The sequence below is a fragment of the Dermacentor variabilis genome, chromosome 2 (genome assembly GCF_050947875.1).
Source record: "Dermacentor variabilis isolate Ectoservices chromosome 2, ASM5094787v1, whole genome shotgun sequence".
Classification (NCBI taxonomy): Eukaryota; Metazoa; Arthropoda; class Arachnida; order Ixodida; family Ixodidae; genus Dermacentor; species Dermacentor variabilis.
The window spans coordinates 54,286,121-54,310,543 of NC_134569.1; the positions used below are offsets into that span (position 1 = coordinate 54,286,121).

General features: G+C 42.0%; 1 protein-coding gene across 2 annotated transcripts; it reads right to left on the reverse strand.

The window, feature by feature from the left end:
* Positions 1-848: 848 nt before the first annotated feature.
* LOC142571883 (uncharacterized) lies at positions 849-24,352 on the reverse strand. 2 transcript variants are annotated; one of them, XM_075680564.1, is made up of 12 exons: positions 24,093-24,352; positions 23,970-24,009; positions 21,785-21,937; positions 17,959-20,655; positions 16,498-16,622; positions 14,455-14,628; positions 12,132-12,197; positions 10,676-10,767; positions 9,987-10,060; positions 9,575-9,806; positions 5,799-5,901; positions 849-1,387 (listed from the first exon to the last, which is right to left on the reverse strand). In XM_075680564.1, exons 1-12 carry the CDS (start codon positions 24,233-24,235, stop codon positions 1,147-1,149), a joined length of 4,140 nt encoding a protein of 1,379 aa, XP_075536679.1. In that variant the 5' UTR covers positions 24,236-24,352; the 3' UTR covers positions 849-1,146. The 2 variants fall into 2 exon arrangements, with proteins under 2 accessions (XP_075536679.1, XP_075536680.1); XM_075680565.1 differs by lacking the exon at positions 9,575-9,806 and having other exon boundaries at positions 1,278-1,387.
* Between the last annotated feature and the right edge of the window lie 71 nt (positions 24,353-24,423).

Consider the following 24,423-nt stretch of genomic DNA (forward strand, 5'->3'; position numbering starts at 1 on the left):
ATCCCCGCTGCCCAGACTGCGGCGAGGAACGGTCGACCTTGAACCACATGCTGTCCAAAGGGCCTGCGACAGGGCTGAAGATCACGGTCTTCCGCCCCCGGCGCAGGTGCGGCCCGCGACTACGACAACGTAGTCCCTTAGGACCAATTAAAGTTTCTTGTCTGTCTGTCTGTTTCCAGGGTTTGTCCCGAAGAAGAAAAGTGCAACGAGGAAGATGCAACGTCATAGGCAGATTTGAATCCTGCAATACTAGCCGAGGCTGTAGGATGCCTTGGAAAGTTGCGAAGCTTCGTGTCTCAACAACAAGCTGTGCCAGAGGAAATGCATAACATAGGCTCTCTGTCTGGATAGCTTTGTTATTTCTTGCACTTTGGGAGCACTAGCGCAACCAAAAGTTATATATAACGTAACTATGACGCACTTTGTATATATTGATGTACATAACTCCATAAATTGCATTTCACACTTTTGACCCGATGTCTGCTGTGCCCTATGCTGTTCCATGTGCTCGTGAATGTTCAGTTTAGTGAAACTTCAGTTAAGTGAACTATTTCCTTGGGTCCCTTGAAGCTCACTCAAGTGAAAGTTCGCTGTATATGCGGGGTGTATACTGAGTTTGTAAAATCGGACTATATAATGTAGATATTGTGATCATTGTTATAAGTGTACTGGACTGTAAAAGCTTTCATAACCTTTTACTCTTTCCCACTTTTTCTTTGTATGCATGCATATCTGTTTGTCTGTCTGTCCATCCATCCGTTTGTCTATGTATGTGTGTGTGTGTGTGTGTATATATATATATATATATATATGTATATATATACACACGCGCAGAACAACAATGAAGTTTACTATAGTACTACAGTGATATTTATTTCTAAAACTGATAAAATGCAGACACACTTGGTTGTGAACAAAAATGAGACTGGAAATGAGTATTTACATGTGAAGCATGGAAACAAAGAATGGTTTGACACTTGTGTAAAGCCATCATAGTGAACCTATGTTTACAAAGGGCAGTTCCACCACACAGTGGTGTTCAATCATAACCATGATGCCATAGAGTGAATCTGTGAAATGCTAAATACACAACAGATGGGATGAGAAGTGACAATGCAGTGACATTTTTGGAGAATAGGCCACTCATCAGTGGGCAAGGCAAGAGCGTGCTCTTTTCTTTGTAGACTGTGTGCTGATGCACTTGAGAAAAATATCCTTGGATGATGAACATTGAAGGATGAGCGTGTCACTCCACTTTCTAAGTTCGGCTGCTGCGGAGCTCTGTTGTCGACTCCTTGTAGAGTGACAACTCTTTTCGAGCAGCTTGCAGGAAAGGTAGTGGAGCCAAAGTGCATTTGTGTATGGCTTGTAGCTCTTCCAGTCATTTCTGCAAGTCGTGAAAATCGAGACACTGCTTTGAAAACCAGCGGCAATGCTAAGAAACCATTAGCTAAATTAGATGTTATGCTAGTGTACACTGCTTATCCATTTCCTATACAATAGCAATTATCGTCCAGATCTGTGCCAACAAAAGCAAAGAAAGCTGGAAATTGGTGACAGTGACAATCAAATTTTCAGTCGCCATCACACATCGCAGATGAAGAAAAAGTTGTCGCAATAACAGAAGTGAAAACAAATGCGCATCCTTAATTGGCTAAATTGGTTATAAGTAAGTAGTACTATATACCACTGAAACAGTCTCTGCAGGGCCGGTAATCATAATTTTCTTATCTTTAGCAGCCTGCAAACAGCACCTATTCAGACAATGCATGCCCCTGGTGGTTAGCGGCTATGATGCCCAGTCCCGGGGCGCTTCGGGTGCTGCCTAATCTCAGAGGTCGTGCTTCAGTTCCGGCGAGTGGTAATAGTGGTGGATAATAGCGGGCTATAGCGAAATAAGAAATGAAATTGACTTCATACTTTCTGCTGATGCCAGCATAGTGGAGGATGTAGAAGTGATAGGTAGGGTAAAGTGCTGCGCAGTGATCATAGGTTAGTGAAGGCTAGGATTCACCTCAATTTGAAGAGAGAAAAAGCAAAATTGGTCAAGTAGAAACACGTCAACCTAGAGGCAGTAAGGGTAAAAGCAGACAAATTCAGGCTGGTAGTTGCAAACAAATATGCAGCCTTAGAACAGAGAGATGATGATGACATAGAGCTAACGAATGAAACCGTAACTAGGCTGGCTTAAGAGGCAGCAATTGAAGTAGGAGGCAAGGCACCAAGGCAACTAGTAGGCAAGCTCTCCCAAGTAACAACGGACCTAATAAAGAAACGGCAAAGAATGAAAGTGTCCACTGCAAGAGATAAGATAGAATTCGCGGAAATGTCAAAACTGATCAACAAGGTGAAAATAAGTGACACTCGAAACTATAACATGAGAAAGACTGAAGAAGCCATAAAAAAAAATGGACACAGCCTGAAATTAGTGAGAAAGAAACTTGGCATAGGACAAACCAAGATGTATGCACTGAAAGATAAGCAGGGTAATATCATCAGCAATCTTGAAGATATAGTAAAAGAAGCGGAGAAATTCTATACTGACGAGTACTATACCCAGAGGAGTCAGGATACCTCCATTAGAAACAGTAATGAACAGGACACAGGAACTCCTCCTACACCTATACTCTGTTTCATACATCAGGTGCAACGCTATGGAAGCTAGAGATACTTTTTCCAGTGGCTGCGTTCGCACTTAGAAATAGCTCGGTGTTTCTTTACCTGATTTTCGTGAAAATTTTCTTTATATAAGCTGTTTTGAATGAAGAAAGGAGGAATTTACTCTTAGAAACAAACAAACTATGTACTCATGCGGCTGATAACACATTGTTTTAAATGAATTTGCGTTTCGTTGTTTCTTTTCGTTAGCTGTCGCAGCAGCTTCATGTGCATGCTCGCGTGGTCAAACGCCTCCTGGCGCACAGTGAAGCACAGACTAGAACGCACAGAGTGATAAATTTTGGTGACCGGACTTCTTGCGTAGCTTCCACAGTGTTGCACCTGATGTATGAAACGGGGTATAGCGATGAGGTCAGAACGGCCTTGCAAGACATGAAATGAGGAAGAGCGGCAGGAGAAGATGGAATAACAGTCGATTTAATCAAAGATGGAGGAGACATAATGTTTGGAAAACTGGTGGCTCTTTACACGAAGTGTCTATCGACTGCAAAGGTCGCAGAAAACTGGAAGAATGCAAACATTATACTAATCCACAAAAAGGGAGACATTAAAGAATTGAAAACTGATAGGCCCATTAGCTCACTCCCAGTATTACATAAAATATTTACCAAAATAATCTCTAATAGAATAAACGCAACACTGGACTGTAGTCAACCAAGGGAACAGGCTGGCTTCAGGAAGGGATACTCTACAATGGATCACATCCAAGTCATTATTCAGGTTATCGAGAAATCTGCAGAGTACAATAAGCCTCTCTATATGGCCTTCATAGATTACGAAAAGGCATTTGATTCAGTAGAGATACCAGCAGTCATAAAAGCATTACGTAATCAAGGAGTGCAGAACGCTTACGTAGATACCCTGGAAAATATCTACAGAGGTTCTACAGCTACCTTATTTATACACAAGAAAAGCAGGAAGATACTTATAAAAAAAAGGATCAGACAGGGAGACACAATCTCTCCAATGCTATTGACTGCATGCTTGAAAGAAGTATTCAAGTGATTAAACTGGAAAGGCTTAGGAGTAAGGATCGATGGCGAATATGTCAGCAACCTTCAGTTTGCTGATGGCATTGTTTTATTTAGCAACAATGCAGACGAGTTACAACAAATGATTGAGGACCTTAACAGAGGGAGTGTAAGAGTGGGGTTGAAGATTAATACACAGAAGATAATGATGAATAGCTGGGCAAAGGAACAAGAGTTTAGGACTGCCAGTCAGCCTCTTGAGTTGTGAAGGAGTATGTTTACCTAGGTCAATTAATCACAGGGAACCCCAATCATGAGAAGGAAATTCATAGAAGAATAAAAATGGGCTGGATCGCATACGGCAGACATTGTCAACTCCTGACTGGAAGCTTACCCTTATCATTGAAAAGGAACGTGTACAATCAGTGCATCTTACGAGTGCTGACATATGGGGCAGAGACTTGGAGACTGACAAAGAAGCTTGAGAATAAGTTAAGGACTGCACAAAGAGCGATGGAATGAAGATTGCTAGGCATAACTTAAGAGACAGAAAGAGAGCAGTTTGGATCAGAAAGGAAACGGGTATAGATACTATTCTAATCGACATAAAGAGAAAAAAATGGAGCTGGGCAGGTCATGCAATGCGCTGGTTAGATAACCGTTGGACCATTAGGGTTACAGAATGGTTACTAAGAGAAGGGAAACGCAGTCGAGGACAGCAAAGAAATAAGTGGAGCGATGAAATGAGGAAATTCGCGGGCACTAGTTGTAGGCGGTTGGCGCAGGAAAGGGGTAATTGGAGATTGCAGGGAGAGGCCTTCGTCCTGCAGTGGACATAAAACAGGCTAATGATGATGATAGTGACGACGATGATGATGATGAATAGTGGGCAAATATAGAGGCTCCTCTATATTTATACTATGTTAAACTAGGCTTTTTACACAGTCCAAAATTTCATAGCATCTGTCCTTTAAATGTCAACCGTTTAGAGTGTAGTCATGGGCTGATGCGATTCTTTCTTATGCTCTTATGCACTTGATATTTGGTACATGAACATTTCGGCAAAATACACGAAGTCAGTATGTGAGGCATACATATGCATGGTAACTAGGATGTACAGTATATTTGACTTAGCAGAGATATGAGCCTCTAGAGATGCATACTGCAACAAGGTGTGAAGCAAACATATTTGAAAAATAAAACTCACTTTATGGTTTGCTTATAATTTTCCCCACCCAAAGTGCAATAGCTCCAATAGCTTTGGAACGTAGGCAATACATATAGTAATGTTATTGTTACAATAGTACTGCCTGAGACCATGAGTGCATCCCGAGCAGTGTGCAAACATGTTAGCTTATTAAATGGGGTAGACCTGTTTAACTGGCTCGACTGTTACAGCAGAATCCACAGTGGTTCACCAGTAGAACCTCACTCATCAAGTTGTTGCAAAAAAAGAAATCTTAAGAAAAGAAAGCTATGATCCACAAGTATCAGTGAGGTTTTACAGTATAAACAGGAATAGAGTTTGCACTGTTTTGTAATTTCCGAGCCTTTATAGCCTGCCCATCTCTGTTGCATGATGTTGGTTAATTCGGGTTTAATGGTGCAAAAGTGAATAAGGCCACTTCATAGGTCACCTCATATGGTGACCTATGAGGTGGCCTTATTAAGGTTCTATGAGGTGACCTCAATAAGGTCACCTCATAGAACCACTGCTGGTGAGTGCTTTATTTCCACTCAGCGAGCAGGAGTTTAGTTACATTTATGCAAAAGTTCCATTTTTGTTGGCATTTTGATCCCAGGGCCTTATGAATCGCTCGGATACTGTCTTTGTATTGAAATGTTGCACGAGTTATGCCTTAGTGCACTGCCATGGATGCACATCTATCTGCTGTTTCATTCCCTGATATCTCAACATGGCTGGGGACCTAATAGAATCGTATGGCTCTTCCTTATTTGTTATAAACTACCATGTTTAAGATATCCCCCAGCAGGGGTTCACACGCGGAGTTTAAATTCAAAGCTCTGAGTGCACTTAACGGATTGGTATAAAAGCTGCGTGATGTAAATGATTGATTTGTCATTTCTATCATTTGTGCAGCTGGTTGTGCTTTGCATGATCAGTAGCGGGCAGAGTGATGGACTCACTGATTGTGCTCTTTCATGCGCCTGTAGATGTCAAACTGGTAGTCGCCAACACCACCAAAAAGCTCATCCTCGTGGGACACATCAGTATAGATGACTGCTCCATCTTGACACAGAGGAAAGAAAAGTTTAATGAGAACCTGGGAGCCTTGCCAAGAGAACAGCACAAAATATTTCACAGAACAAGCAGACAAAAATATAAAATCTGCTTAAGTGTTTAAGGATTACCATGATGCTGCTTCCTAAGAAATCTTGATCCGGAAATTTTTTGAGGAATGAATAACACACACATACAAAGCTAATACATTGGTAACAAGGTTTAAAGATAATGACAGAGTTAAATGTGTCTTTCAAACTAGTGTTTTATGTTTGGAGCAATAGAACTGGCTTTGCAACTACTGTTAAGTACTCGTAGGATTTCCCAGACAACAGTAAATGTTTTAACAATTTTCTTTTTCTGTGCCAAACATGTGTCCGAAAATATTTGCAAATATGGAGCTGATTGCTGCGTCTACTGTGAAGTTCAAGTGCCTATCTGAGCCATTGTGACACTGTCAATATTCCCATGTGTAACCTAACCATATTTTAAATGTATGAACTGCTTGCAAATTATTCTAAGAAAGGATACACAGTTGTTGTTTTAGTCGTTCCAATTGTTTGCACTTTCCCATGCCACGCTATTATGATTTCTGACCGAAATAGCCTTTCTTTCACTGCATAATTGTTAAAAAAATATATATACACAATATTTTAAATGTGTACGTCTGCTAAACATAAATCATTCTTGCAAGAATTGAGCTTAACTGCACTGTATGAAAAAATTAGAATTGTATGAAAATCAAAAGTACCATTGACAAGCTGAATTCGTCCATGGCCACAGAATGGGTTAAACAAACTAAGCTTTCACAAGGATGCAGCTACAATTCTGTTTGCAGAACTTGTGTTTAGCAATTTTCTAGCTGTTATTTAAACAGACACTAAAGGCAAATATTAAGTCAATGTGGACTGTTCAAATGCCATTCCAGAAACCTCGCAGCACTTGTTTCATGCCAAGAAAACAGTTAGGTTAAGAGAAAATTGTGTTTCAAGGGTGTGCATACCTTTAGCACAATTAAAATCGCCCGCGCCTGAACTGGGAGTGATGACGTTGCATACGCCATCACCACCATTTACTGCCATCGGTGAGTAAAACAGCACCTAAGAGACGGTGCTACAGTTTTTCGCGCAAAACGCCAATGCATGGCCACGGAGAAACTGAGCCATGACAAAGCTCTTGGTCAAGTGACACGGACTGTTCGGGCATTCCACGACGTCACATGGACATGGCATTCTCTGCTACTCGCAGTTTATGCGAGTTCTGTCTGCCAGCAAAGCCAGCACAGCATGATGCAATAACAAAAGTGCGGGTGGTGCAGAAATGAGCGAAAATGGAACTTTTCGACCTCCTGCATTATTGCGTCAATGAATCCTTTTTTCTAAAGATTGAATGGAACTGGAGAAGTGACATTTTTCTTTCACCTCATAAAGTAATTATCTATTTATTACGTGTAGTTAATACTAGTGACAGAACTATAGTGAGAAGTGCCTGCGTCGTTGGGCTAGTACTTGAATGTCCCGGTGTAGTCTCAAATCATGCACTGCACTTCCCTCAATTTCTCGATTACTAAAGCTGTGTTCACAATATGAACCTCCACTACACCTTTACCAATATGTTACGGGGATGTTGCGAGTATAGAAGGACTATATTTACAATATATATACAGGATGAGTCAAAGTAGTTAAGATGGCTGACCACCAACAACACGCAGCACCCAGCGTCTCCGATCCCTTCTTCTTCTTCTCTCTTCTTTCATCCTTTTGTAACAATATTGATGCCTTAGACTATCACTTTAACTTGACTTAATATAGCATCCTATTAATTTCGGTAAGCCTAAATTTAAGAAGAAAAAGAAATTTGACTAAAGCAGAGTTCCGTGCTGAGCTCAGTGTGATATAAAGAACTGACTCATTATCGAGCACTTCCTTACTATTTTCCCACTGCATGAACTGCCAGAAAAAAGACAACAGTGTCATGAGCAAACTAGTACAAGACAACTGTAGCTTTCTCTGCTGTTCGCATACACCAAATTTGAGAAAGCCACCTACTATGCGTGAATAATGCCAGCGTTTGGCGAAAATGTGCATTTTGTTTTATTGTCAGGAATTCCCATATTTATTTCCTCAAGTTGTTTTTTTACTTTATTGCACCACAAGAGTGCTTGTAACGTGTTCTGCATGAAAATAACCAAGTTACGGTGACTACTGCATTTCAGCGCTCTTGTCAAATAAACTGTTAGAAGCGTTATGTGTAGCAAATGCGTTATGGTTCCTCTGTAGATTTGTATGTATCAAGTATGCGTGTGAAGCATATAATGTGTACTCCTTTATATGTATATGGGCACAGTAGAACCTTGTTGATACGATCCTGTTTCATGCAGTTGCCTGGCACCAACACTTGCAATTAGGAACACAAAAAATGACCCACTAGTCTTTTTTTACATGTTAATACAATCTTGGAAAACATTATTTTTAGGCACCAACATTCAGTACATTGCCAAAATTTGATCGTATGATATGTTTTCCGACCGCTAGATTCCATGAGAACAAGAAAAGGTGCGAGGCACATGTGATCAAGTGCGCTAGGCGCCTCCCATGGTAGCTTCTTCACAGTAATTCCACCCGTGTCATGCAAAAGTGCCAGCATGCACTCAGTTTCTTCTTCCAGTACCAGCAAATCTCAACATCTTCTTGCAGGTTGTCACATGTCGCATTCACAGCTATCGCTGCTGACTTTATTGCAATAAGCATGTTTAGCTATATGTTTCACAGCAAGTGTGGCGTAGTGCTGTTGGAAGTGTACTGCATGCTTTTAAGACAATAACTAAATCATGCAGTTTTTCCTGTTGGAGGCAGCACAAAGTGAGTGTCATGTTTCGCTCCCGTAAGCATCATAATCCGGCATCGCCCACCAGCTCGATTTCGTTTCGGCTTCCCGATGCCCTCTTAGAACATTGCGCAATAGGAAAACAATAAAGCACATCTTGGGCTGCTCAAGCCCCGCCAACTCGACGTGCGTGCCACTATGATTCTTGCCGAGTGAACACGCTGAAAGTTCCTGTCCAGAAAAGCTGCTGAGCCAGCCCGAATGTGAGGAGCACATAAGTAGGCTGAAGCCGCAAAAACAACAATGTGCGTCGTGGGCTGCTCAGGGCCCACCGGCTCATTGTGCAAGGCTTTGCATTACGTAGAAGTCAACTACACTTGAGTCTGCCAAGTTGTTTTGCGACTTCAGGTCATACATTCTCCTGTTTAGTACCCTCCCCAGTCAAGTGGGTCAAACAGACAAAAACAAAGGGAGCCAAATACTGCACAAAGCAAGTTTCATGACATTCGATTGAGCCACAACCGCACAAATACAAGAAACGTCACACTGACGCATATATAATGCCGGGCCTGGTTTCGCCGTGAATTGATAAATATAAAACTCTGACCTTCATTTCATCTTTTAATAATGAACCTATTGCAGTGAAATAAACTAAAACAGAATTTTGAAAGAATGCATTATCAGTTTAAAACTGATTATGTCTATTTATTTAGTCCCTTTAACATTCCAATGGAACATTTGGCCATTGTTTGATTCCACAGCTTGTAATCAGAAGTACAACTTCACACCCAGCAGCAGAGCACTGAAGCCACTGATCCACTGTGGCAAGCAATACTAAAATGCATTACATGGTTACCTTTGCGTAACCTGGACAATGTGTAGTCAATCACCGAGGCCAGAACACCATTTGTTTCAAGACTGAAGCTACCCTCAGGCAGATGGCACTGAATGTGACGTTGCTTCATTGGCGCCACCAAAATGTTTCCCCAGTGGAGGTCACGGTGCTCAAACTCTAGAGCAGTTTCAGCGACGGCCAATGCGCAAGCAACTTGGAGGAAAATGCTCCTGGCTTCTGTTGCAGAGTTTATCTGCAAAGAGAATGACGCAAAAGCTGCTACCAAAAAACACTTTATGACCTGAATTACTTGCATGAAGGAAAAATAATCTGATTTCATTTAGAAATGCTTCTATGGCTGAAAATGCCTAAAACTATTATACTCATCTGCTGCTTCAGGGTACAGCAGCAATATATTACTGAAATGACTGACCTCATAATCTTCTAAGGATGTTCCGCCATCTGCAAACTGAAACATGATAAACTTCTGGTCTGCCTTGAAGCAGTCTGCAATAAGGAAAAACAAAAACAAAGAAAATACATTGCCATGTGTTCTTATGGTAGATGTGTTGACATTACATGATGTTACACTAATGTAGGTACCATTTACATTATGAAGAGATGTCGTGCATATGATGACATTGCTTGCATTGAAGCAGTGCACAAGAATGAATTAAGTTGACTTCTTTATCTCTTGAATGTAGTGAATGATCGTCACTGCTTCACATTCGAGCATACTTATACCCAATATGGCTTCCACCACACACTCAATACAGAGATGGTTGGTCTCTCTATGCAAATGTAAATGCCAGGAGGGGGTGTTTGTAGTGAGAAGCACATGTAACACTTCACATTTAATACATGATAACTTCTGATTTAAGGCATGATAAACTATTGTGTCCTACTTGGCAAGACACCTACACTAAAACCAGAGAGAGAGAGAGAGAGAGAGAGAGAGAGAAATAGCCAAAATAATTTTTGGTGTCCTTTTAAGCACACAACAGGTTTCTTTAAGACAAGAACATAAAGAGAGGAATTACAGAAACGCATGAATATTGATCCGTATAAATCACACACAAAGACTTGTATATTTAAGTGTTCACCAGTGCTTGAGTGCCTTACCTGGCCTATCGTTTTCGCTTGCCCTTTTGGAATCAAATGCATCCCACTGCTTCAGGAGGGCTGGGTGGTACCTGTCTTGAATGTAGTATAACCTGTAAGAGTAACATAGTGAAACTCTCCTTGCATAAATTGACTCACAATCAGAAAGAATAGATGCTCTTCAATGACTTTCTACACACTGTGTTGCAGGCAGCGTAACCAGTTGCTAAATGTGCTGTAGACGCAGAGCTCTCTGCCAGAGACCAAATTGCGCTAATACCACATTCATCCGTACATTTAGCAGCATGGGACTTGCGGTATCTAGACATGAACTTAATATTTATTGTCTAAATTAAATTCTGTGGTTTTATGTCCCAAAACCACAACATTATTATGAGGCATGTCGTAGCGGGGACTGCGGATTAATTTTAACCACCTGGGGTTCTCTAACATGCACTCAATGCACAGTACACAGCTGTTATTGCATTTCACCCCCATTAAAATGTGGCCACCACGGCCAGGATTTGATCCAGTGCCCTTGGGCTTAGCGGCATAATGCCATGGCCACTACACCACCACGCCGGGTTATTCATAATCTCCAGCAGAGCACATTTCACAATATGTGTGTGCTAGTTTTTAGGATACAAGAAGTAGGAACGGAAAGAATAAAAAAGGAACATTACAAAAAAGCTGCTGTAATAACATGGTAGCCCTCTTTGTTCAGGTTGCTTTTTAGCTTTATTTAACCCTTCTTCTACTATTGATGAGTATTTTCACTACTGTAATGTATAAGGCTATAGCTGTCATGAGAAATAAATACCTGGCAATGTGAACTGATGACGAGTATACCTATCAGTTTGCTTCTAGTTACAGTTTTTGGCACAAAGTGGCAGCACTGGCATTGTGTGTATTTTGGGAGGGGGGGCTGCTTGAATGCTTTTATTGGAAAAATATGGCTGTCTGCATGCCTCATTTCTTAGAACTTTCTGGGAAATGGTACAATTTTGGTCACTTGCTGCTATACAGAAAAGATTAAGATGAAGTAGGTCAGGCAACTTGCTTGACGTGCTGCACACACGGCAGAATCAGTGTGTACTACTGCCAACTGAACAACTTGCATGCATCCTGGAATTTACTGGCGCAGTGTGCACATGGGTGACCAGAGAAATGTGCCTCTCAACCTCGGGTTATGCAACCAGGCAACAAACTCGCAACTCCTGCAGACCATAGACTTCTGCTGGCAGTAGTGTATCACACTTTCTTGAATTTATTAAGCTCCCACATTTCCTATACTGGCTATCGAGGAGCGCCAGAAACCTTCTGTATGGCAAACATTCTGTTTCCTTCAAATCTATCTACCTTACCCACTTTCGTCAACGTGGGTATAAAAAGAAAGGGATACTCAATTTAATGTCAGTAGATATCAACTAGAAGCACAGAAAAAGCTGCACGTGTGTATGAGTGCGACTTCAATTACCTTTTCACTTCAATAAAATTTGGGCAGATAGTGTTTCGTCCCTTCTGGGAAAGAGCACTCAACTCCCTGCAAAAAAAGGAAAAGGTATGACAATGATGCTTCACCTCACAACATATTCAAGCTAAATGCCAAGTGTGACAGTACTTATGCTCTTAGACACTTCTTTCACAAGATTCACACTCAGCCACAAAAGTTATGAGATGCAGGAAGCCTGGGCACATTGCTTCAAATTCAGTTTCAATCTGTAGAAGCACTCTGCATTCATACAGCTGAAATTCACATTTGTCATGGAACCTGTGTCTCAAACTTTTGCAGCTGGTTGTACAGCAACACTGAAACCATGCAAGACGAGCAACTGTGAATATTCGATGTAAGCGCCTCAGGATTTCCTGGTCAATGCCAGATGGGCTCAATGCAAGCAGCACAAGCTGGGGTGAGCACGTTTAAAGATGTTGCAGCCAGGCAGTATGGCCAGTATAAAGAACGACAAGTACAGCAACCTGACCTTTCTTGGAGGCTAAACAAAGCACACAGTGAGTGGTTAATACCGACAAATGAGCAACCATCATTTGATGCCAGCACAGACGCTTTAATGATATGACTTAAGAGGCGAAAACATTGGCATTGTTGTTGTTCAACCGTGGATTTCAAGTGAAGACAAACGCAAATGTGCCTGTAGACACTGTTTTTAAAGAAATAGCAAGTTATAAATGGGTACTGACACAATGACAAAAATAAATAATTGCAGATGGTTTAAAATTTCAAATTGACAGCATGGTTCCAGAATTCTACAAATGCGCAACAAATTAATTATATCCTATTTTGATGTGAAATGCGCCCCAGAAGCAGCATGGCTTCCCAGCATAGACGAACACTCCTTTTACATTACCAACAATGTGTGAGGTATCACAAGTCACTCGCAGACCGCTCAGGCCAGATTCAGTGATTGCAAGTGACACCATGGCCATGCCACCAAAGGTTTGGCGCATCACATCGGCCGTTTATTCTGTGCTTTTCCATATTTGACAGGAGAGAGAGGGAAACATTAACGGCAAAAAGGAGAGGTTGGCCTGAGAAGTTCCTTTGGCCTGCTACTTCCCCATATTTGACAAGAAATCTCTGCTGTCAGTGCTCGAAAGTGCACAATGCCCTTCTGACCTTCTCTCCCCCATTATCTTATTATGCTAATGCTTTCAGCAAGAGAATTACAGTGCGCCTTCGGTTACTGCACCGACATAAGTGTCAGAGACATATCATATGCCCACAAGCCTAAATTTTTGTGACGTTTCAGAAGCTCTTCGCTCACACACTCAGCATCACTTATTTGGCACACGTCTTAAATTCCTCACTCTAAAGGCTAGCACAATTCACTAATTATTGCCTGTTCAAGGAAATTAAGGCTTGAACTGTCATTTTGGAGTTACCAGCTATCTACGTAAGAAAAAGAAAAGGGGGGGGGGGACATTTTCTATCAGCACTACTTTAATTGGGGTGAAACTTGAACAGGAACGTGTACATGTCACCTGCAACATACAAACTACAGCACCTTCAAGTGGTGACGCCTGGTGCCAAAAATTAAGCAACACGCACTCAACAAGTAAAGCTACATCCATCATATCTTTTTTCGGTGGTTTAACCAACCGGTGTGCACTGAAATTCACGCTCCTCAAAGTAAGTTATCGAGCATGTAGCCTCAGTAGAAGCAACAAAAGCATGTCATCCAGCAAGCCAGCATGCAGTCATTCCATGGTGTGTAGGTCATCATCATCATCATCAGCAGCAGCAGCAGCAGCAGCAGCAGCAGCAGCAGCATTCTGTTTTATGTCTACTGCAGAATGAAGGCCTCTCCCTGCGATCTCCAATTATCCCTGTCCTGCGCCAACAGATTTCAACTAGCACCCGTGAATTTCCTAATTTCATAGCTCCACCTAGTCTTCTGCCATCCTCCTCGACTGCATTTCCCTTCTCTTGGAACCCATTCTGTAACCCTAATGGTCCAACGGTTATCTAACCAGTGCATTACATGACCTGCCCAGCTCCATTTTTTTCTCTTGATGTCAATCAGAATATTGTCTATACCCATTTGCTCTCTGATCCAAACCGCTCTCTTTCTGTCTCTTAACGTAACATTATGCCTAGCAATCTTCGTTAAATCGCTCTTTGTGCGGTCCTTAACTTGTTCTCAAGCTTCTTTGTCAGTCTCCAAGTCTCTGCCCCATATGACAGCACTGGTAAAATGCACTGATCGTACACCTTCCTTTTCAGTGATAATGGTAAGCTTCCAGTGAGGAGCTGACAATGTCTGCCGTATGCAGGTACATACTGACAAATGATGGCTTCTGGAAGAATCTGTGCAGCAGTTTTCTGATTTTCTCCATTCACAGGGAAGGAACCCTCAATGGGCACAATCTTGATGGCAGACGCTTTTGATCCATGTCCAATTCGGAATACTTCTCCATATGTGCCCTCGCCAATTTTCAGGCACTGCTTGAAAGCACTGAAGGAAGAAATAATGTTTAAATATTGCACATTTTTGCCACCAATGCATGAATTACTGTATGTTTAACTGTTATAAAACTTCTCCCTGGTACTTAAACATCTTTACTTGGAAACTATATCAGAACATTGTGATGAAAATTGCCTTCAATCAGGCAGCTTTTGAGCATTATAGTAAAAGCCGAGCGGGTAGTTCTTTAAGAGAGCAGTGAGGAAGTGGGTTATACATGAATTTTGTCTTCACAAACAACTTCACAACAGAGCTGTATGTCTAAGACAAAATTTTCACATTTGTGAAACAGTGAAAGCAGTAGTGACTGGGCTTACAAAACAAGACTATGTCTGAACTTTTGCTTTATGCTCACAACTGTCCCAACCACTTTTACAAAGATTTGAACATTGTTGTATCTTTTTTTTTCCCCTCTCATGAGGGTTGTAATTGGCGGTACAAGTACATGCACAGGTGGGCTTTGCACACAGAAATACGGTATACATTTAAAACAATACAGTCACGGTAAATACAGCCAACTTTAACTCATCTGACCTTTTGCTTGTTTTCATCATGGTCAAAGGTCGTGATAGGTGTTCATACGTCTCCATGCATAAGAAATTTTTTAAATTTAAGCAAGACTCATTTTTCTGTGCTAACACAGAACTCCAATGATTCATCATCGGCGAGCCATGACTGTCAATCAAGCAAACAGGCTGCACTTCACTTCAACCATCAGGTCACAAAATTTCACATCTATTTTCTCTTTACTTGGCGGTATGCGAATATTTGAAATTTTGAATTTGAACTGAATGAACAGGTCTCTTCAATATGTATTCGGTATGAGGAATCACTGTTCAAAAATGTCAAATACTCATTTTTGTTCGAATATAAGAGATAACAGCACTTGTTTGAGTCTACATGAAAAAAGACTCATGCAAGAAATGACAGTTCCCAATGAATTGCTGTCGGCGAGCAGCGGTAGTCGCATAAGGGAACCTTTTTTTTTTGCTGAACTCGTGGAGCAAATGACTTCTGTTCAATAATTTCGAGTCATTCAATAAAGATTCCTTGCCTATATACAGCCTACATGTACATGAATTTGTAGTCGTGAAAGATGCAAGACAATTTATTGCTTAGCCAGTCTCAACAGGTCAATGGGAAGAATTTGCAGTACAGTAGCATCACACTTACCTCCTTTAATGATCACAAGTCTCTGTGCATCTGGTGACATGCATCTGGTGACGTGTTGCTTGTCTGTTTCATTACTGTCATCGTTGCGGTGCACCAGATAAAAACACCTCTTAGCCATTTTTCATTTATAAGCTTCTTAGTTGACCGGACGTCTAATTGTCAATGGCGTTATATGTATTGGGTTATGTAAACAAAGCTCTTCATCAAATGGACTCGACGTAACCTTTATATTTTATTTGGTTTAGAAATAAAACTATGAATATTCAATTTGATATTCGAAGGTCATTCTTCTGCAATATTCATATTCAGTTCAATTAGGAAATTTTGCACCCTTACTTATTACACGTTTCTGAGCAATCTCAAGAACACAAACTGAATCAGCCCAGCACAGGAACCAACCCTATGCTGGACTGTCAACTGGAATGGCAGTACATTGCAGTTGCAGCTCCCGTGTGGATTCTCAGTGAGGTTACCGAAGTGCATGCTCAAGCAGTACAGGAAAACATTAAATTGAAACTGGCAGAAAGAGTTGCTTCACTAGAGTGAAAAAATATTAATATGTCGTGTTTTATGAAAGCTATTTAGAGGGATGAGAAATTTTTTTTGGATAAATTGAGGTTAATTGTAGTAGGAAGTTGCATCTAGAACAAAACAAGCAACAATTAGAAGTCAAGGAACTCAACGCACCTGGCACCAAGAGCTTGCTTGAAGGTCAAGGCTTTGCTCTGACGGCACATATCGAGTAGCATTCGATTGGCATCCAGTGGCACTCCTGAAGGAACTGCACTTTTGCGAGCCATGGTGAGTCTTGCCTGAAATTGATACAATTTTGAAGTTTTGAATAAGGCAATGTCCACATAAAAGTGTTATCGTTTACCAGATTCTTAACAAAGTTATATGCATGCAAGAAAACAAGGGCCACAGCTATTTAAAAGTAATTAAAACAAATACTACAGGCCCCTCCCGAAATACTTTATAGCTTCTTTGAGGTGTGGAAAAAATTTTTGCCCAAGAAACTGCATTTCTAGGTTTTTGTAGTTTCATGTGACATTATGGGTCAAGATTATTAAGGAATTTAACTACATGCATTAGTGCTATGGTAAATTGTGTTCACTGGCTGGTATCATCGACGCAGTCGTAACAGAAGTGACAATTTTTAATCCGTGCTTGCAACGTGAAAAATGACGCTAGTGCCGTGCATCTATTGCCGTTAGAAAGCTTGCCTCAATACCTCTCAAATTCAACAAAGACTTGCAGTGCGGCGAGAATTGTGCAGTGGCTGGCAGAAGAGGTTTATGCCATAAGTGATATTTAAGTTCGGACCGAGATGCCATGCTGCTTCATGATGCTCAGAGATAAAGGAATAGAGAAACGTCGGTGTACCCTGAACACTCCTGTATTCCTTTTTTTTGCAAGACTGTTATAAGAGGTTGCCACATCATTTCGTATCTGATGCTGCTAGTACAAGATTTCCAAACAACTGTTCTGCAATAGCAGCTATGAGATGCACCTGAGTGTACGCTACAGAAAGGTGAAGTTGCTCGAGTGTGAGCCGATTTAATTTGGCAGATGTGCTTGCATGCATGCCAAAAGCATTTTTTTTTAATAGTGCACTTTTTTTTACCAAAGGCCACACTTAAAAAACCATCCTTCCCATGCCAAAGAAGCTATATACAAGTTTTATGCTGTGTTACTTAGATACAATCTATTCTGGAAGGCTACTGAAGGAACAAGGTTTTTTAGGTAAGCTAGAGGAGGAAGAGGTGATGGTGTCATCTTATGATTGATTTTCGTTGTGAAAAGCAGTGTAACCCACAGAAATATACAGCAGCATACACTGTGCCCTCCTGAGACAATACAAGACCCAAATATTGCAATCCATCATTTAATTTAGATTGATAGGACATATGCAAGCGTAATCGCATGACTTGCATGAACTGTTAACTGTTTCAAAGGTTAAGATGAAATAAAATAATTTGTCTAGAGGCATACAACTGACATCGATGTGCCCTCCACATTTTCTGAAACCTTTATTAATGCTTCATAAGTCCACTTTCTAGCACCAAGCCTTTCCTTAAGTAATTACTGACTGCAAGTCTAATTATCATGCCATTAAGTTCCAACTGTTATCTGTCATGCAATACTGACCTGTCGTCTCGGGCAGGCAGACCAGTTGTTTTTACAAGCACTCTTATTTTGTGAAGAGTTGCAGTTAGCACCAATGATGCGCTCTTCTGGCGCACAGTCTGACCGTCGATTATTTGAGCAACTCATACGTTGTGCAAGTCTCTTCTTCAGTGTAGCTGAAGGAGGAGGAGGAGGTTGCACGAGCTGGTGCTGAGTGTCGAGTCTTTTAAGAACCTTGGTCTCCTTGAGCATTTTAAGCTTTTCGTTGAGTCGATTGCACATGCGTAAGCATGGTGCTAAAGGTTGCGCAGAGTCAGTTTTGTGCTTGGAAGAGGCATACGAGCTGGGTATCATCTGTGTTGCCGAACCACCAGTAGCACTGCTCATGGTATTTTCGGCGTCACAAGTCAGAGCAACAGTTGGCAATGACAACGGTTCATTCTCAATGGCCCTGCCATGTTGTCCTTCTGACCTTTTCCTAATACTATTGGCATATTTGACACTCTTGTTATCATTATTTTGTGGAAGCTTTTGATCCACTTGGCAGGCAAATGAATTGATAATTTGATGACACTTGGAAATCAGAATGTCAGGACTACATGTGGCGACTGCCATGTCTGCCTTCTCAGCTTCTGAAAGCTCTCGAAGACAATGCTGAAACGGTGTGTTCATGCTTCGATGCACAAGATTGCCCCTCTCATCCAGATGAGCACTAATACTGTAGAACAGTTCAGAGGAGCTTGTTTGGCTTTGATGGTGTCTGTTCAACCTTTCCGCATCAGCAAAAGTTGCACAAAGTGGCTCATGTGTAAGCAACTCTCCACACGAGCTGGTGTTGTCTGCCTGGACTTCATTTTTGGGCTGTATTGCACATTGGTCTCTCAGATCTGTCAGAACAATACGTAGATCTTTCAGCTGGAATTTTTCCCACAGAGCACGCTCCTTTGACAAGCATGACTGCATGTTTTCATTAGCGTGAGTGCACTGTGACTCACGTGCTAAGGATGCACCACATATGTCACTATTGACTGGATGGGCTTTTCTTTTGCTTCGAATTATACTCCGACCTCTCACATATTCCATTTGGAACTTTTTACATGTGGCAAACTCCCTTGATGGGAGTGACTGTTCAGCATCATTTTCATCACCCAATAAAGATGTGTGTGGTGAGCAATCAAGTGCATTTTTGTTCAACCTTGTTTCTTGATGTTTTAGGTCTGTGAGAACAACACGCAGCTCCTTAAGCTGGAACGTTTCCTGTACGACATCTTCCTCTGACAACAATGCCTCTTCACTGTCACTTTGAGCAACTAACAAAGATGAACGCAGCAAGCACTTATCAGCATTTGATGTTTTCATAACGTCAACAAGCTTGACACGCAGATCTTTCTGAAATACGAACAGCTGTGAATTGTTTCCTAGTACTTGATGTGAAGCCTCTGGCTCGATAAATAGGCGACTCTTGCTTTTCTCAGTGTCACACAGCTTTCCACTCCCTTGCGAGTCTAAAACGTCAGACTTAGCAGAATATACAGCGAAAGTTGCATCTGGTTTGCTCAAGGCTCCTCCTTGAAGGTCTGCAACCTCAACAGAAAAATCTTCTATCTGAGCTTTTTCCTGTTGAGTTACAGAAAGCTCAACAGAACTCTTATCATGTGACAGAGGCATGATGCTGCATTCTAAATCAGACCTGCAGTGGCTGGTCGAAGGACTCATGTGCCTGCTACTGTCTCTCAATTGGCTTCTGGCTTTCACGTCGCTGTCTGGAACATTTTCCCAAAACAAGTCACTGTTGTTTTTATTTGAGGGAGCTTGAAACTGCACTGCACTGGCTAGCTTTCGCTTCAGGCTACCCTCTACATTACGCGACCCAGTTCCCTGGACTTGTTTTTCCAAAATGGCAGAGTTTTGTACTATGACAGAGTTGTTACAGATGGTGGCTGGTGCAACACGTGGTGTCTGCAATGCGCAGTTGAGGAACCACGCCTTTCTTGCTTCCACTCTGTTGACTTGGCCGTCAGACACTGGTGTGCTGACCAGGACTGGTGACCATTCTTCTGCCATAGGTGTATCCCACACTGAATTCGAAGCGTCTCCACTTGTAAAGGTCATTTTGACTCTATTTCTATTTATTCCATCATCGCGCTTGCACTTTGTTCTATTTCTCTTCTTCCGTATAGTAATCCAGTCGCTGTGATCTCCTGGGATGAGAAATGAGGGAACCAAACCATCAGCAGTGTGGGTTCGTTCCTGTCTAGGCCTTTTGTTTCCTTCATATGCAATAGAGCTGTCATTTTCCATAAAGCGAGGGCTGCTGATATCAATGCTATTCATGTCACTCAAACTAGACAGCTCGATGCAATCTGTGTAGGCCCTATCATTCCGTTTTATATCATTTTTTGGTGTTGAGCTAGTGGGGTTTACTGGACTGCCAGGAAGCCTTACCCTGCCGAGGTATAATGAGAATGACTCATCATCCTTGAGATGATGCCTAGGTATCTCACATGATGATGTGGAACTAGTGGAGCTGTGACTTATCGCAGTCGACTTGCTCTTTTGAAAATCCCCTTTCCTTATTGAAGTTGGTGGCAACTGCTGTGTCTGCGGCTTCTTGCTCTTAAGTGACAGTTTTGTTGGAAGTCTCTTGACATTCTGCCGCCTTGGTCTGGCTTTCCTGTTTGCCAGGCTCTGTGACACACCATTCTGCTGGGCTGCAGGCTGTGGAAGGATGAGATCAGAAATTAACATTGGGATTACAACAACTTGTGTTGATGGGGTTTAATGTCCCAAAACTGCACTGTGGGCTATGAGGGAAGTCATACTGGAAGCTACAGACTAGACTGATTGATTGACTTTTTTTCTTTCTATTCTAACAGTAAATTTACACACATCAAGTGGACTCTAAGTGGACACTGAGTGCACACACTGGGATCTGAGCACCTGGAATCTTTCAGCATTTACATAAACAGGAGTAAACAAGCAGTTTTACATTTCCCTCATATTGGGATGCAACCACCATGATCTGCACTTGATTACACTTCATTGTGCTCAGTGGAACCACTTAAGTCATGATTAGATGGGCTAGGTCACCTAATTGCGATCCTTTCTAGTACAGTGGGCCCTGTCCTTTCAATCCACTTGTTTGTTAATCCTTTGGAGTCCTTTTAGCAATTGTCTTCTGTGCATTCTATTTTTGTTCCGTCCTTACATGCACCTCTTTAACCATGTTTCATCACTTAAGTCACCTTCAGCTCTAACAGTTCTAATTGAGGCTAGGGCTTTCTTGTCTTTAACATGCAGCTTTTCCTCATGGTGTGCTTTAATAGAGAGCAGGCTTTTCAGCAAGCTCGTGGTTTTCCTCCCTCTCTGCCCCTAGGATTACCCTTAACGTAAATACCCCAGCAGATGAAAGATGATACTCAAGCTTCTTGCCTGCAGCCTTCCAGAAATTAATTTTTCCCCATGCTTCAAGTCCAGCTACAAAAAGCACTGCCTCTGGAGATGCTACTTCTGTGCCGCAGCATATGAGCTCCTGATGTCACATTCAGCAGATAAAACAAAAACCTAGTCTCTCAACCAGCCAAGAGACATGAAGTGTGAACATTATTTCGGTCATGCCAACGTCCCCCAATAACTGGCGTCAGCTTGCAGGATGGTTAACAGCCGGTGAACGCTACAAGGAATTGTAGCGTTGCTGCTGCTGTCAACGCATGACACGCCTGTCATCAACTAGCTGCTTGTGCCATATGTCCTCACCACATCTATAATCCCCACTGTGACAGTTACGTCCACAGAATGTCTGCAATGTAAGGCAATGCAGTTATATAAACTTTTGCACACTACTCACCCGTTTCCTATGGGCTTTGCAGTTCTGTTGTGAGCGCTTCCTACAGGCTCGGTCGTCAGTACGTCCACAGGGAGGTCCGGACTTCTTTCGATGCTCATTATCAGATTGCTCGGAGCTGATGTTGAACAGGTTAGTTACATTCCCATACTTTACCTACAATGAAAAATCAGAAGCGATTACAATGAATAGAGACAACTTGCTCAGGTCAGAGGACCTCGCGACTCTTTCAATTATGCTAAATGTGTCGCCAATACTAGTCCCTGGGCTGCGAAAAACAATCCAACAGCCCATCAAATGCCGAGAGATGCTTGTTTGAGTGTTAAACACCAAGTTTTGCCCAGTATAAAGCCCAAGCTTGGAAATGTTCGTGCTGCCACGTTCTAAAATGACACTTGCTTCACAATAAGCACTCCGAAATGCCATCATGAATCTGATGGCATGTCTCCAATTTTGCTTGTTTCACTTGCATTATGTGTTCTGGTTCTTCTGTCAACTGTGAGAAGCTTCAGAGCAAGGTGCCGTTACAGATATGATTACTACGCATTAGGCATGCATTGTTTCGAGAATCTCTGAAATGAGAGGTGTGCCGAAGAAGACCACTTTCTTGACCTTTAGATCAGTTTAAAACTTTTCAAAAATGAAAAAAAGATATAAATGGAAAAAAAAAGAACTGTGCTGAAACCACAGATGATGATTGTGAATGTTGTGAATAGCTGAACACTTCTAGGAAGCTATTTGCTTTATTAAAGGAATCATGCCCTTGGAGGCCAACATTTCATACAGTGAAGATATTTAGGTAGTGTGTGTTGTTTCAATGCATAATACTTTAGAGAACAGAACCATTAACCAGCACATCTGTAGCAGTAGTATACGTGGACCGCACATGCTTGATTCTGGACAAAGCTTCCATGTGGGAGCCGAAACGTCATTAAATTTGGTACTATTTCGGACAGTGCATCATTTCGTGCTTTTTTAATAAGTGATGTAACAATTGATGTTCCATAACGAATATGCCCCGCAACTCGGTTGAGTGAGAACGCACACCCTTTGCATGAAAGTTCAATCTCTGATCCCCAAGCATCTGCCACAAAAATATGCAAAAGAGCGTGTTTCACTTTAAGAGACTATGTACACCAATACTGTGCCATACATGTCTTTGTCCCTTGAATGCAATTGTTGCCATTAAAACGGTTAGCAGCACGTCATGACCAACAAATTTCAGAAGCATTATTTTGTTTTAGTGTGTGTTTAGCGTTTTGTCCAGCTGGAACAATAACTACTGGTACAGTTCTGTTCAGACAAGTATTGAAAGTCAGGAGCTGCTATGTTCTTCCTGCGCATGCCTATCGAGTATACCTTGGACGTGCCTCCAGAATAGCAAAGGAGAAACAGTGACATAGCTGGAACATGGACTGATCTGTGGGTTGTGGCCACCAAGACCACAGTGTGCCAGGGGATGTTCGCATACAAGGTTGGCTGCGGACAGTTGATCTGGTACAACCCGGGCACGCAGAGGCCTCAGTGACCTGTGTTATTTTTGAAACCCCACTTACCGTTGAGTTTCCTGGAGTTACTATGCTGCCCACTTTATTATAATCTTAAGGCCTTCCTTCGCCGCTAATATTCTAATTTTCTCATGCTGAATGATTTCATGGGACCAAATCGCACAGTAAACGTAAATTCCTTCCTGCTGAGAGAAACTCTAGCACAGCAGAGAGAGAGAGAGAGAGAGAGAAATGCACATATGTTAACCAGAGGTAGTTCTGGTTGACTACCCTGAGCGGGGGAAGAAGTAGGAGGATAGAAAGAAAAAGCGCGGAAGAGAGAAAGAGAAAGAGGGACCAGCACAAACCTACCGCGTACGCTATAGAGCCGGTAGCAAGCGGCGCTCTTACGGTCTATTATGAAGGCGTGTAGACCTCAGGAAACTGAGTAAGGAAGCGCAAAAGAAAGAACAGGCGTCCAAACGGAACGCTACCTTCATGAATCATCTGGAAAGAACGTACCGCGTTTGGATTACTTCTGGACGGAACGCTACCTGCAGAACTCTTGCGTCTGGCGGAAAGTTTAGTATTTGTTATCGCTCCGTTTGGACAGAACGATAGACACTTCGTTTGTTGAAGCTGCTAGACCGTCATATGCACGAGTTTCCGCGCAAACAAAAGTGAAAAATCTTCGAACTTACCTTCCCTCTTGGAGCACGCTTTATCTTCGCCGTAGGGTTGCTGGTGAAGAAAGTGATGGCATGAATAAAGCAAGCTTCTCCGGGAAGCAATTGATGCCATGTTTATAAAGTTCATGTACCTACCATAGGCTGTCGAAAAGAATTTCCGACTGATTTCTCGGCGGCGTTTGAAGCAAAACCACCTCGGGGCTCCAGACGCGTTTGGTATTGGAAACTTCGAGGAAACTCGATTTGTATCTCCTGCCATATGTTTTCAGGAGCTTCATTGTTCACGAATTTAAACGCTCACACTGTTTACACATCGCTCTTGCTCGCGCACCACAATGCAGTACAAACCAGAAGTTGCTACGTCTGTTACTCCAATTCGAATCAGAGCGCTACGACCTCAGCTTGGATTGGATCTGGCTTGATAATAAGTGACGCCTAAGGCATGGCGACCATGACACGTTTTTAC

Bases quoted from the DNA above. Each gene is read 5' to 3' on its own strand.
- LOC142571883 (XM_075680564.1), bottom strand. From the start codon at position 24,235: ATGAAGCTCCTGAAAACATATGGCAGGAGATACAAATCGAGTTTCCTC. The intron at 21,938-23,969 runs GTAAGTTCGAAG...TTTTCATTGTAG, and splicing joins AGCGTGCTCCAAGAGGGAAG to GTAAAGTATGGGAATGTAAC. The intron at 14,629-16,497 runs GTGCGTTGAGTT...TTCTTCCTTCAG, and splicing joins AAGCAAGCTCTTGGTGCCAG to TGCTTTCAAGCAGTGCCTGA.